Raw genomic sequence first — 13924 nt, 5'->3', positions numbered from 1 at the left:
ATATATATATATATATATATATATTAGGGCTGGGCAAGTTAATGCATTAATTGATTAACGCCGACAATTATTTTATCGCGTGTTAACACAGTTTTTTTATTATTATGAAAGTCCGTTGCTCACTGGCTCTGAATACACGTACAGACAAACCATGGGTCACAGTAGGGGTGGGATGTTGATTCAGTACTGGCTTGGGATGGGTGTCATCACACATCTCAACCAATGAGAGCATTTGGGGTGGGCCAAAGACTGCAGTAGCGATCACATGAAGCGCTCACGAGTCGTGAGTCATGACTTCATAGGTGGGAAATAGGAAGTTTCCGATAGCACATGAAGGCAGAAGCGCTCTCGCTCAGTACAGTGGAGTGCATCGTTTTGTTAACTTTGTAGTTTATTATTTTGAGTCGTTTGGGACGTGGTGACACACGGCCCTCTCACAATATATTGCTTTACAGATCTATCACTTTTGCCGCTCAGAAGTGTTAACACAGTCATGCTGCATGTATCAGAAGTTCCGCGGTCCGGCGCGGTTAGTGCTCACACTACATGTGTACTGCGCTCTGGCCCACCTCTTCCAAGCGTTGCACGGAGCGATCACACTAGTCAAACGAACCAAGCTTTGGGGGTCAAACACGCTCGGGCGCGGTTAAGATTGCCTAGTGAGAGTACACCCTTATTCTCGCGCATCCCGCACACGAGTCTACCCACCCGCACTCGCCCATCAAGTGTTGTCCTGCGCCACACACTGTTGCGTTGGGTCCCGCGATAGTGCAGGTCTCTTCTCGGAAGGTGCCTGTTATAATGTTATGATCGAGGCTCTGGACTCTTGAGTATAACTTGTTTTTCGATAACAAACTAAAATATTTTATATAAAAACTTTAATGCCCTCGCAGTGGCAAATAGCTTTGGTTTTATATTAGGGCTGTCAATCGATTCAAATTTTTTATCTGATTAATCACATCCTTTTTTCTGTGATTAATTGCGATTAATCACACACTTCATGAAATTAAGCATAGACCATTTAACTTGTTTCAAATGTTTATTTTGTCATCATTTGCTATATCCAGCAAAGATTGAAGGGTGATTCACAAAAATCTATATTTTCGGCAACCTTTTTTCAAGATAAATTTAGATGTCTTTCCAAAAAAGGACACTTAGAAACTCCAAAAGGACACCAAAGAACCAAATGGTATAAGGAGCCCATATAAGCACATATGAAAGAAAAAAAAAATCAGAATTTTATAGTATGTGTTAGGGATGTGCACGACGACTATTTTGATTGTCATTTAAACTAAAGTTTTGTATCCGACCAGTCTAAAAGCAAGAAACCCCCCAAAAGATGGTAAGAAAAAAACACCTCTGTGCGTGCGTGTAGCATAGCCTATATTTGAAATACTTAATCTATGAATCACACTGTCAAATCCCTCAATGAATTCCACTTGCCGCACACTTGCCTCGCGTTATCATCATTTCATTTTAAGTGGTCATTAAAAAGAAATAAAAGAAGAGCATACACTCAACGTCGGTCAAAGCATAGTTTATTTATTAAAATCAGCTGGGGAAATGCAGAACAATGGAAATCAATCAATAGCCTGACATAATTCTTAATCCTCATATAACGTTAGCCAACATATTAAAACACAAGTCAAAAACAATAGGAAAGTTTATCAAGAAATAGCATTAAAACGGCTTTTAAAAACTTACTTCATGTAGGCTATATTGCCTAAAAACAAAACAATGCAACAATGCCCATTTTACTTACTCAGACCATGCGTTATTTGTTCAGTGAAATTATCAACCTGGTCTGGTGAAAGACGGGACCTGAGGCGCTTAACAATAAAATTCCTGCACTTGAAAAAACGCGCTTGGCAGGAACTGAAGTCGCAGGCACGCAGAGATAATGAAAAGCAAGCCGATAGTTTCAGAAAGCGCCTGGACATCCCGCACCACCACCGAAGTGGGTCTTCGTTAGAGGAATAGATGGCGCGGACGGGATCGCAGCACCGACGGGTTGTAGTGAATGACATGATTGACATTTGCTAGCTTTGGCCAGCCTCTAAGCTAACGCCTACTTGCCTGTGTTGAATATGATTACACATCGCTCCAGTAGAGTTATTGTAAGACAATTTGACATTACACAGTTTACTCAACTTTTCCGTTTCCTTCTAATTCAAAATAATCCCACACCTTCTCGTCAATTTTGTGAAAGAAAGCGGGACGGGAGAGAGACAGAGTGGGATTATGGCGTCTACTGGGTCAGATCGATAGTTAGGCAAATTAAAACTAAAGAAAACCGTATGCAACTTAAGCTTCGAAATGACAGACAACAAACAAAAAAGGTCATTTGCAAGAGCTGCGTCACAGCGCATATCAAAAGCTCCCTTATCGGTTCTGTTTTCAGTACTGGAGAATAAAAGATGTATTCTTAGATGTTTTTGTTAGTACGTGAACGTTATCTTACACATTTTATCTCAGATAAAGTACAGATTAATTTGAAATAAGTTTATAATGCATGTTGGCTATTCCCAATTCAGAAGAGCGCACACACAGCCTGTGTCTGTGAATGCTTCTCATACTCGCTCCTACAAATAGACAAATATTTTCTGTGAAATTCAACAAAAAAAAACAATAGAACCCCTCCCAGAACACAATAACAAATTTAATGGATTTCAGGGTTATAATGGGAATTTGTTTGGTTTTAATGCAAACTATAATGGTGTCTATTTGATGGATTCTATTGGTGGGATGTAATCTGGCAGATGTGGTCTGAGCACTGACAGGCTGACCCCCCCCACCCCTTCAACCTCTGCAGCAGTGCTGGCAGCACTCAAATGTGTATTTCCCAAACACAACCTCTGAATATGACGCTGAGCATGTGCACTTTAACTTATTTGGTCGACCATGGCGAGGCCTGTTCTGAGTGGAACCTGTCCTGTTAAACCGCTGTATGGTCTTGGCCACCGTGCTGCAGCTCAGTTTCAGGGTCTTGGCAATTTTCTTATAGCCTACGCCATCTTTATGTAGAGCAACAATTATTTTTTTCAGGTCCTCAGAAAGTTCTTTGCCATGAGGTGCCATGTTGAACCTCCAGTGACCAGTATGAGAGCGATAACACCAAATTTAACACACCTGCTCCCCATTCACACCTGAGACCTTGTAACACTGAGTCACATGACACCGGGGAGAGAAAATGGCTAATTGGGCCCAATTTGGACATTTTCACTTAGGGGTGTACTCATTTTTGTAGCCAGCGGTTTAGACATTAATGGCTGTGTGTTGAGTTATTTTGAGGGGACAACAAATCGTCGCATGAAAAGATATAATAAAATATTTACAAAAATGTGAGGGGTGTACTCCCTTCTGTGAGAGACTGTATATATGTATATTAGGGGTGTAATGATACACTTACTCGTATTGAACTGTTTGGTACGAGGCTTTCAATTCGGTACACATTACAAACTGAATGATTCATTGGACTAATCCTATTACATTTGGAAAATAAAAGAGCTTAAAGTGTGTGAAATATAATGTTCTCAGTGCCACTGCGTTCAACAAGGCAGGCCAAACGACGTAACGGGCAACGTGCTGTCTGCCCCGTGATAACCTCCCCTTGCTGGGGTGCGTCGGTTGACTATTGGCGCTTTTCCACTGCATGGTATGGCACGGTACGGCTCGGTACGGTTCACTTTTTGGGGGTTTTCAACTGGGTACAGTACCTGGTACTTTTTTTAGTACCACTTCGGTTGGGGTTCCAAGTGAACCGTACCGTTACCAAAAAGTGACGTGTTAACTCTGCTGATCACGGATTGGCCGGAGAGAATCGTCGCTACCTGCGTCACTGAACTTGCAACACAAACACAAAAGAACCGCTAGATTTAAATCAGCACAGCCAGCGAAGGATCGAACGCAACTGTTTTGAACGAGCGCACCTTTTTTTAACAACCAAAAAGTTTTGTCTGTTGTGGAAGAACAGACGTTCCTCTCATTGATAGCAGAGGAGCGGATCCAGCGAGAGCTTCATGGGGCGATGCGGAATGAAAAAATTTTTTTTTTTAATTTTTTTTTTTTAAGGAGTCGTGGTAGTAGAGGCGGCGCAACTATAACGACATGTGAATAATCCTGCCCACTCTAAAGCGGTACTGAACTGCAGTGGAAACGCAAACCGTGCCGTGCCGAACCGTGCCGAGCCGAGTCGTACCACGCAGTGGAAAAGCGCCATATGATCTTGTATCAACGATAGCCAGAGATTTGGCATTTCCAGTTAATGTAGGCCTGTTACATTCTTATTTTTATTAGGCCTATTATTATTATTATCATTATGAAGTTAGCCTACTTTTATTATTAATTAAAAATGACAATTAATTTGCCCCACAATATTACTGCATAACTAACGTGCTGCGAGGATAACGAAAGATTAGGCTAATTACTCCTCAATTACCATGTTGTAAAAAAGGTCTATTAAACAATGAATTATAGGCCTATAATTAAAATATTAACACTACAGTCATCAATAAAAATCAATTAAATAAAAAGCTTTAGACCATTTCAAGCACCGACTTTCAAAATATTTTTTTTTCACTATGTATGGCCACAAGAGAAATATTAAGGGAATAAATTACAGTTAGCCATATACCGTTATCAGCATATGTTGAAGTAGATTAGTCTCTCGTCATCTCTGAGAGAATATGCGGTGTCATATGCCGAAAGCTCCGTCATTCCGTTTGTCCTTTAAAGTGAATTGACTGAGATTAAGAAGTTCACCGGCATAACTCCTGCGCAAAGTTTGCACGTTGCTTATGTGATATCCATTGGCTCGCCTTCATGGTTTAAAGCAGAAATATTTCCAGCATTGCAAAGTAAGCAATCCCCCTGCCCTCTGTATCGAAAACGTACTGAACCATGACACCACTGTGTCGTATCGAACCAAACCTCGAATTTTGTGAACCGTGACACCCCTAGTATGTATGTATGTATACAGTGTGTGTGTGTGTGTGTGTGTATATATGTGTGTATATATATATATATAATATATATATTAAAATTTTGTGAACCGTGACACCCCTAGTATGTATGTATACTATGTGTGTGTATATGTGTGTATATGTATGTGTATGTATAAGTGTGTATATATTATATTATATTATATAGTATGTATGTATACTGTGTGTGTGTGTGTGTGTATATGTGTATATATATATATATATATATATATATATATATATATATATATATATATATATACATACATGCATGCATACACACATACATACATGCATGCATGCATGCATACACACATACATACATGCATGCATGCATACACACATACATACATACATACATACATACATACATACATAGTGTATATATATAAAACAAAAAAACACATTTGTATGTTTGATGTTTCATGAAGGAAATTCACTTTTAGAAGATAAGCACATTTAATATTTGCAGTTTTTCTCTTCTGGGCAGATGAATGAACAATACTGATGACAGCTATAGGATATTCAGGATATTCATCATGCCCATTTTTATTTTTTAGTTTGAGCATTTTTCATGAGCAAGAATTGTTGACAGGGACTCAAGTTATAAAGTTATCATATTAATATGGATTTGGTATTGTCAGATTACTAACAGCATGGTCTTTTTACAGATTCTCATGGAGCGAAGTCAGCTGCCAGTCAAAAACTTTGAGGAGCAAATCAAGTCCGCCATTCACAATAACCCAGTGGTCATCATTCGTGGAGCCACTGGCTGTGGAAAGACTACTCAGGTTCCTCAGTACATCTTGGATGAGTTTGTACAGGCAGGAAAGGCATCTGAATGCAATATCATTGTTACGCAGGTGAGCCTGTTGAAATGCTTACTGATTTTATGTGCTTGGTCACCTTAAGAACAAGACGGTAATGGGACTTGCTTCTGCTGCCGTTTATCCTCTTAGCCAAGACGGATCAGTGCTGTGTCAGTGTCTGAACGTGTATCATTCGAGAGAGGAGAGGAGGTGGGGAAAAGTTGTGGCTACAGTGTGCGTTTTGAGTCTGTCCTGCCCAGACCTCATGCCAGCATTCTCTTCTGCACAGTTGGTACGTTCATTTCTTAATCTTGTACTGTGGCACGTTGCACAGGGTTGGGTAATAGAACTTAAAATGTCTTATTCACAGGGGTGTTGCTGAGGAAGCTGGAAGCTGGTATCCGTGGCATCAGTCATGTGATTGTGGATGAAATCCATGAGAGGGACTTAAATGTAAGTCCAATGTTACAGTATCAGCTTTAAAGTGTCATGAAACCCCCCTGTTTTAGCACTGGTTGTTCACACCTCAGATTTGAAAAAGAGTCAAGAAATGGGCGTGTAAAGCTGTGGAAAAGTGGGAGTGTAGAGGGTGGGAAGAGGGGAGAAAAAAATAGGGCTGCCCCCTAATAATCGACTAATCTTTAGTCGACCAGAAGAGAGGCTTGGCCGACCAAAATTTTATTAGTCGCAGAAAAAAAAATCCACATGCGAAGTCACACAGTTCGTGACGGACAGATCGTCAACGGCTAATCTAATACTGTACATCGGGCAGGACATCCAAACGCTCGCCTATCATTCATCGACCTCAAATATGGCTTATCATCTGAAAGATGTAAGTATTCGCAACTTTACATGGCCACTTAATCTAATGTTAACCCAGAGAAATGTGTGCTATTCAACTGTCTGCAGAATGTGGAAGCTGTAACGCTCACAGCATGAGATGGAGGCGCCAGTGCGGCCACTTTCTCTTAAAATACTCCCCCATTTTTGGTCATACAGATAAGAGTAATACACATTTCAAATCTGTAAAGACTCTACGTTTATTTGTGTGCACTCCAAGCTTTGTGTGTGCTTGAGTGCTTATTAGGCAATGTAAGTAATTAAAGACTCATTATAATGATTTAAATGGTTTATTAATAAACATGCGATTAGTCGACTAATGCTTAAAATGAACAACTACTAGTTGACCAGAAAAATCCTTAGTCAAGGGCAGCCCTAGAAAACAACCAATAAAACACAGACCTACAACACGCTCATTATAGAGACAAATGCATATTAAAATATGAGCAAAGAAAGAAAATACAAACAACAACAGAGATGGGGGCCACCTTGATATATTTAAAAAAATAATGATAAATAACTGTCAAGAAATCCTGTCATTAGAGACTAACAACTATCATGAACAAATCCAATATGTTTTGATAAATTATTATTTGAAATAAATAAGCGGAGATATTGGATATGACAAATGAAGAAGAACATTTAACATTTTATAATATTTTACGTTTACCAGCACTACAGTCTCAGTACAAATGACACGCATCAGAAAGAATAAAGACATAGTTACTTTTTGTTCACACTTCTTTTAATTTTCGGTCAATATCTTAGTTTGCTGTGTACCACAATAATCCGTCGTGTCATCGCGTTCATGATCGGGTGAACCGCTGTATCAGTGCCCTTATTTGCACATCTTTTATTCGAAGAAGACATGATATGTGTGCATATATATATTCGGAGCATGAGAGAATATGAAATATGTTCACATAAACTTGAAACACGCTTGCTCCGGTCTGGATATGAACTATGATTTGCGCAGTGAGTGTTGTTAAACTCATCTCGGCATTCCGTGCAGAAACCGCTCTCTCATACGTGCTCTACATATTGTTGCGTATGTTTACAGAAATGAACTGACAGCGCAAAGCTCTTTTATGAGATTTAAATTTTCTGCTGTAAGACGATCTCATTCATAATACAGTGCAGTGATTGGACCATAAGAGTTCATTCTCATGAATAATACTGAGAAAAGCTCAGAAAGTTGATGACATAGAGGCATACTCCAACCACGGCAGCCAATCACCACTCCAAATTAGTACATATACGTCACTTTTCGTGACGTAGGCTCAACTTTGCTTTTTGAACTGGAAGAACGAAATTGCTCAAATGAAAAAATAACCACTTTTCACTTAATAATAGACATAATGAGTGCTATTATTGTTTTCACTGTTGTGCAACCTGTACATATACAGTATGTTAACATCTCAAAAAATGTGTTTAGAGAGGTGCAATGTCTCAACCTATTCACAAGTATGTTTTTCTGTCCAGTCTGATTTCCTGTTGGTAGTGTTGAGAGATGTGGTCCAGGCTTACCCTGAGGTGCGCATCATCCTCATGTCTGCTACCATTGACACAACCATGTTTAGGGAGTACTTTTTTAACTGTCCTATCATCGAGGTGCATGGACGTGCACATCCTGTACAAGGTGAGAAGCATGTTTTCACAATGCACTGTTTTGTAATGATATTTTAATATTTACATCTCACACACTGGATGAAATACTGCTATGGATGTTTGGAAACCCATTGCTCAATGTTAGAGCATTAATTTGGAATGTCTTGACTGTAAAACCTGACAGATTATTATTTATGTTTTAATATCTCCAGAGTATTTCTTAGAAGACTGCATTCAGATGACTCAGTTCGTACCACCACCAATGGACCGGAAGAAAAAAGATAAAGATGAAGATGGTGGAGAGGAAGATGTATGTTTTTTTATTTTTGTTTGTTTGTTTGTTTTATTAAATTAGGTGCAAAAAAGTACTATACCATCTGAGAAAAATATAAAGTATAAATGTTTCACATATTTAAGATATAATTTAAATGGCTTTTATACTGTCATTGATTAAAGTTAAAATATTATCTGGAAATTATCCATTTTAAAGTATTAATTCAGCAAGGAAACATTAAATTGATCAAAAGTGACACGGACTTATATATATTATAAATGAATTTGAATTTTCTTCATGAATACTGTTATAAAAAAGTATCATGTTGTTTCAAATTGTAGTAGTATTTCAGAATACTACTAGTTTGCTTAATTTTTTCTGAAATAAATGTAGCCTTGGTGAGCTTAAGAGACTTCTTTCAAAAATGAAAAAAAAATATTACCAGCCTCAAATTTTTTTATGATATATCCACTGGAAATTAAACATACCCTTTCATACCTTGAAAACATAGTTGAAGAAGAGCTGCATTTAACTAACTAAACTTTACTCCACAGCACTGATCAGATGATAGTTCATAATGGTTTACTTAAATGTACATAAATTAATGCTTGACATGTGTATTTCTGTGTTCTACAGGTGAACTGTAATGTCATCTGTGGATCTGAGTATACTCCTGAAACCAAGCGTGCCATGTCTCAGTTGAATGAGAAGGAAACTCCGTTCGAGCTGATTGAGGCTTTGCTGAAGTACATAGAAACGCTGGAAGTACCAGGAGCTGTGCTAGTCTTCCTTCCAGGCTGGAACCTCATCTATTCCATGCAGAAACACCTGGAGATGAACCCTCACTTCGGTCTGTAATGATATTCTGCTCACACTCAAACAAAATGTTTTCTCCAGATCTTGTGACTTGTATCTTGGATCTGTTAATATAACTCCTAGTGATTCCTCTAATATTGTGTCCCTCAAAGGTGGTCATCGATACCGAATCCTGCCGCTTCACTCTCAGATCCCCAGGGAAGAACAGAGACGAGTGTTTGAGCCCACTCCTGAGGGTGTGACAAAGGTCTGGAGACATTTCACTGTGCAATTTAGGAATTGATATATTAAAACATTTTAATTTGAAACAAATTTTTGCAAACACACCACAGGTCATTTTGTCCACCAACATCGCTGAGACAAGCATTACCATCAATGATGTGGTCTTTGTCTTAGACTCCTGCAAGTAAGCAGCTCCATTTATTAAAGAGATGATTCACCCAAATCTTCTCTATTTTATTCATGTCATTCCAAACCTGCATGACTTTCTTTTGTAAAACACAAAACATTATCATTTTTTGTCCATTCAATGGAAGTTAATAGTAACCAGCTGTTTGGCTACCAACATTATCATCTTTTGTGTAACGCAAAACACAAAGTCATAAAGGTTTGGAATGACATTAGGGTCAGAAAATTAGTTTCCTTGTGGAAGAAACTATCTCTTTGATGTACATTTCTCTTCTCTATATACTCTGTTTTGTCCACAAATACCAAATATGTCATTCAGGCAGAAAGTGAAGTTGTTCACTTCTCACAACAACATGACAAACTACGCCACAGTGTGGGCCTCCAAGACCAACCTTGAGCAGAGGAAGGGACGAGCTGGCAGAGTCAAACCAGGCTTCTGCTTTTACCTCTGCAGCAGAGCTCGTTTTGAAAAGTACGAAATGTCATTCTTCAGTTGTACCAAAACCTCAAACAAAATCGCATTATCTGAAATGTTAATGATTGTTATGCAGACTGGAGACCCATATGACTCCTGAAATCTTCCGCACACCACTGCATGAGGTGGCCCTCAGCATTAAGCTACTGAGACTGGGTGCCATCGGGAATTTCTTGTCCAAAGCCATTGAGCCGCCTCCGTTGGATGCTGTTATTGAAGCTGAACATACACTGAGAGGTACAGATTTTGTTACATGTCTTAATATTAAGGATGTTGAAGGGAACCAAATCAAACAAGCCTCTGTTGCTCTCCAGAGCTGGATGCTCTAGACTCTAATGATGAGCTGACTCCACTGGGACGCATTCTAGCCAAACTGCCCATCGAACCACGTCTGGGAAAGATGATGATCATGGGATGCATCTTTAAGTAAGTTTATTCATCCAACATTGGCTGTTTATGACTTGAGTGCATCTCACAAAGCTGTCAAGAACATACAGGTCATTGCTATTTTTCCCAAAATTACCTGTTGAATTTACTTGTACTTGTGTTTGTGTTGTTTAGTGTTGGAGATGCCGTGTGCACTATCTCAGCAGCGACCTGTTTCCCCGAGCCCTTTATCAACGAAGGCAAACGCCTCGGTTTTGTTCATAGGAACTTTGCAGGCTCACGTTTCTCAGATCACGTGGCCTTACTCTCTGTCTTCCAGGCCTGGGATGAAGTCCGGTGGGTCCAAATGCCATTGTATTAAATTGAGAGACTTTGTGTGTGTGTGTGTATATATATATATATATGTGTGTGTGTGTGTGTGTGTATGTGTGTGTATGTGTGTGTATGTGTGTGTATGTGTGTGTATGTGTGTGTATGTGTGTGTATGTGTGTGTATGTGTGTGTATGTATATATTTTTTTTTTTTTTTTTTTTTTTACATTTTGATCTCTTGAGGGTTTCACAATATAAATAGATTGTAATTTTTCAGGATGGGAGGTGAGGATGCAGAGATCCGGTTTTGTGAGCACAAGAGGCTGAACATGTCCACTTTGCGAATGACCTGGGAGGCCAAGGTCCAGCTGAAAGATATCCTTGTCAACGTCGGATTCCCTGAAGGTTAAGCCGTGCTTCTAAATGCACTTCCATGTAGTTCTTCAGTTTATTTCAGTCCTCGGATGTTATTTGAAGATTTTAAAGTAATTTTTTGTCTTTTCACTCTCTTGTAGAGTGCCTCCTGAATCAGATGTTTAACACTGTGGGACCAGACAATAACTTGGATGTGGTGATCTCTCTGCTGACGTTTGGCTCTTACCCCAATGTGTGTTACCACAAAGAGAAAAGGAAGATCCTGACCACAGAGGGGCGAAATGCTCTCATTCACAAGTCCTCAGTTAACTGTCCTTTCAGCAACCATGATATGGCGTATCCATCTCCCTTTTTCGTCTTTGGGGAAAAGGTTGGTTTGAAAGTCTAGCTTTAAACTGCTATTTTCGCAGTTTCTACTTTTAGACTTAATAAAGACTTAAGTTACATCACAGCCACGAACCATGATTTTTTTACTTAGTTGCACATAATATTGGACATTCTTATTCTAATATTAGAATCCAATCAAATGTTAGAATCCAGTCCGATCCAATATATATAGTTCATTTAAAATATTTAATTTAACAGCAATACTGTGCATTTTAAATGTGTACACCACAATTTCCAAGTTTGGTGATTTTCAGTACTTTCATTCAGCATTGACCCATTAAATTGATCAAAAGTGGCAGTAGGCTTTTTTATTATAATATAAAGGAGCACACCTGTTTTCAACTCTGATGATAAGAAATATATTTTAAGCACCACATCAGCATATTAGAATGATTTCTGAAGGATGTGACACTGAAGACTGGAGTAATGGCTACTGAAAATTCTGCTTTGCATCACAAGGAATAAGTTAAATTTTGAAAATATTAAATGAAAAAAAAAGTTATATTTGTTATTTATTCCTGTGACTTGTGATCAATTTGAATGTGTCCTTCGTGAATTAAAGTATTCATTTCTTTCAAACAATATCGAAAAAAATCTTTCTTACCCCATACTTTTAAATGGTAGTGTATATCTGCTAAAAGTTTTTGTCAGCTTTTAGGAGTATACAAATATAATTTGTCTTTTGTAATAACAGATCCGAACTCGAGCCATTTCTGCCAAAGGAATGACTCTTGTCAGTCCTCTTCAGCTTATTCTGTTCGGCACAAAGAAGGTCACCTCCAGTGGAGAAGTTGTTGAGCTTGATGACTGGTATGTGTTGAACAATAAACAACAAAAAATAAGTTCTCCAGAATTCTTGAGTCAGGAATCCGGAGAACAAACCAAATATTTTCAAGGAAGTCAACAAGAGAAGTGTTCCAGTGATCATCAAGAATATTCCTTCCTTCTGTAGGATCAAATTGAAGATTCCCCATGATATAGCCGGTGGTGTGGCAGCCCTGAGGGCAGCGATGGAAGCCCTGGTGGTGGAGGTGACCAAAGACCCAGAATACATCCGGAATTTGGATCCCACCAATGAGCGCTTGCTGAACGTCATTCGGCTTGTGTCCAGACCCTCGTCAGCTGGCATCAACCTCATGGTCTCCAACCCACGGTGAGATCATTGAACCCATACATTTAATTGGTTTATTTAGGATAAAGGTTGCTTAAAACTAAACTATTTTGAAAATGAGATGTTAGTTAATTGTATTATTTTAACACCCTTTTATCTTTGTTATTTACAGCTTTGGAGATGGTCCACGTCCACCCAAGATGCCCCGTACTGACTTTGGAGGGGGTGGAGAGTTTAGGGGCCGTGGAGGAGGAGGATACAGAGGCGGCGGTGGTGGTGGATCCTGGTCTGGTGGAGGATATAGAGGAGGCGGAGGATACCAGGGTGGTGGAGGTGGCTTCAGGGGGTCTGGAGGGTATCGTGGCGGCGGGGGTGGGTACAGGGGGTCTGATAGAGGTGGGTTCAGGGGGTCTGGTGGGGGTGGATTCAGAGGGTCTGGTGGATACAGAGGAGGTGGAGGAGATGGAAATGGAGGGAGGGGATTCAGAGGAGGCTGGGGGGGAAACAGGGGTGGTTATTAAAACTGAACATCTGAACAAGGATGTCTTTGGGAAGATTTAAAATGTTTGAATTTTGTTGCTTTTTGTTATTCAATCTTTCCTCGTTTTATGTAAAAAAGCATGAATAAATTGAAACCATGACTGTCAGTTAATAAGTTATTAAAAATAACTATTCGTGACCAATAATGGATGGCAAATACATGTTAAGTGTTGTATTCGAATAAAATTTCTTTTTTATAATTTGTCTTGATCTCTCTCATGCCCTCTTAAGAAATGAGTTCACTGACTAAGAAATGAAGTCACTGGTGGGAATCAAATACTCCGTTTCCAGATGTGTGGTTTTGCAGCAATGTGTAACTCCAGCCAAGTTTTTTTTCTGTCCAGATTGAGTAACATTTTGTGCCCTAAAACAAACAACTCATAGTTTAGATATATGCAGTTTGAGAAATGTATGTGAAATATAACGTGTGCAGTCAATAATAATGGATTGCTGGCTGACAAATGCATCAATATTGTACTTTATACACTATTTCAGTTTTTCAGAATCCAGTGTCTTTCCAGAGACCACAAAATACCAAGTGACATTTTTGCAGCTGTAGAAGTGTGTATAACACTGTACACAAGAGTTTTGGAACACTAAGAGC

At 39.1% G+C, this 13924-nt stretch overlaps 1 protein-coding gene across 4 annotated transcripts in view; it reads left to right on the top strand.

Annotated features, from left to right (window-relative positions):
- The window catches only part of dhx9 (DEAH (Asp-Glu-Ala-His) box helicase 9), a 17446-nt gene extending 3941 nt beyond the window's left edge, over nucleotides 1-13505 (top strand). For 3 of the 4 annotated variants that reach the window (XM_016248459.1, XM_016248458.1, XM_016248460.1), the window contains exons 12-28: nucleotides 5651-5842; nucleotides 5939-6080; nucleotides 6159-6241; nucleotides 8111-8267; nucleotides 8449-8546; nucleotides 9147-9360; nucleotides 9479-9573; nucleotides 9659-9732; nucleotides 10054-10206; nucleotides 10286-10446; nucleotides 10524-10635; nucleotides 10771-10932; nucleotides 11185-11312; nucleotides 11423-11652; nucleotides 12364-12479; nucleotides 12622-12822; nucleotides 12953-13505. In XM_016248459.1, coding sequence (XP_016103945.1) covers nucleotides 5651-5842; nucleotides 5939-6080; nucleotides 6159-6241; nucleotides 8111-8267; nucleotides 8449-8546; nucleotides 9147-9360; nucleotides 9479-9573; nucleotides 9659-9732; nucleotides 10054-10206; nucleotides 10286-10446; nucleotides 10524-10635; nucleotides 10771-10932; nucleotides 11185-11312; nucleotides 11423-11652; nucleotides 12364-12479; nucleotides 12622-12822; nucleotides 12953-13301 — 2667 coding nt within the window. In that variant the 3' untranslated portion in view covers nucleotides 13302-13505. The remainder of the gene's footprint in view (nucleotides 1-5650; nucleotides 5843-5938; nucleotides 6081-6158; nucleotides 6242-8110; nucleotides 8268-8448; nucleotides 8547-9146; nucleotides 9361-9478; nucleotides 9574-9658; nucleotides 9733-10053; nucleotides 10207-10285; nucleotides 10447-10523; nucleotides 10636-10770; nucleotides 10933-11184; nucleotides 11313-11422; nucleotides 11653-12363; nucleotides 12480-12621; nucleotides 12823-12952) is intronic. The other variant, XM_016248461.1, reaches the window with a different exon arrangement.
- Nucleotides 13506-13924: the final 419 nt, after the last annotated feature.

The sequence above is a fragment of the Sinocyclocheilus grahami genome, unplaced genomic scaffold (assembly GCF_001515645.1).
Source record: "Sinocyclocheilus grahami isolate Dianchi unplaced genomic scaffold, SAMN03320097.WGS_v1.1 scaffold879.1, whole genome shotgun sequence".
Lineage (NCBI taxonomy): Eukaryota > Metazoa > Chordata > Actinopteri > Cypriniformes > Cyprinidae > Sinocyclocheilus > Sinocyclocheilus grahami.
This window is presented reverse-complemented; position numbering and strand designations above follow the sequence as displayed.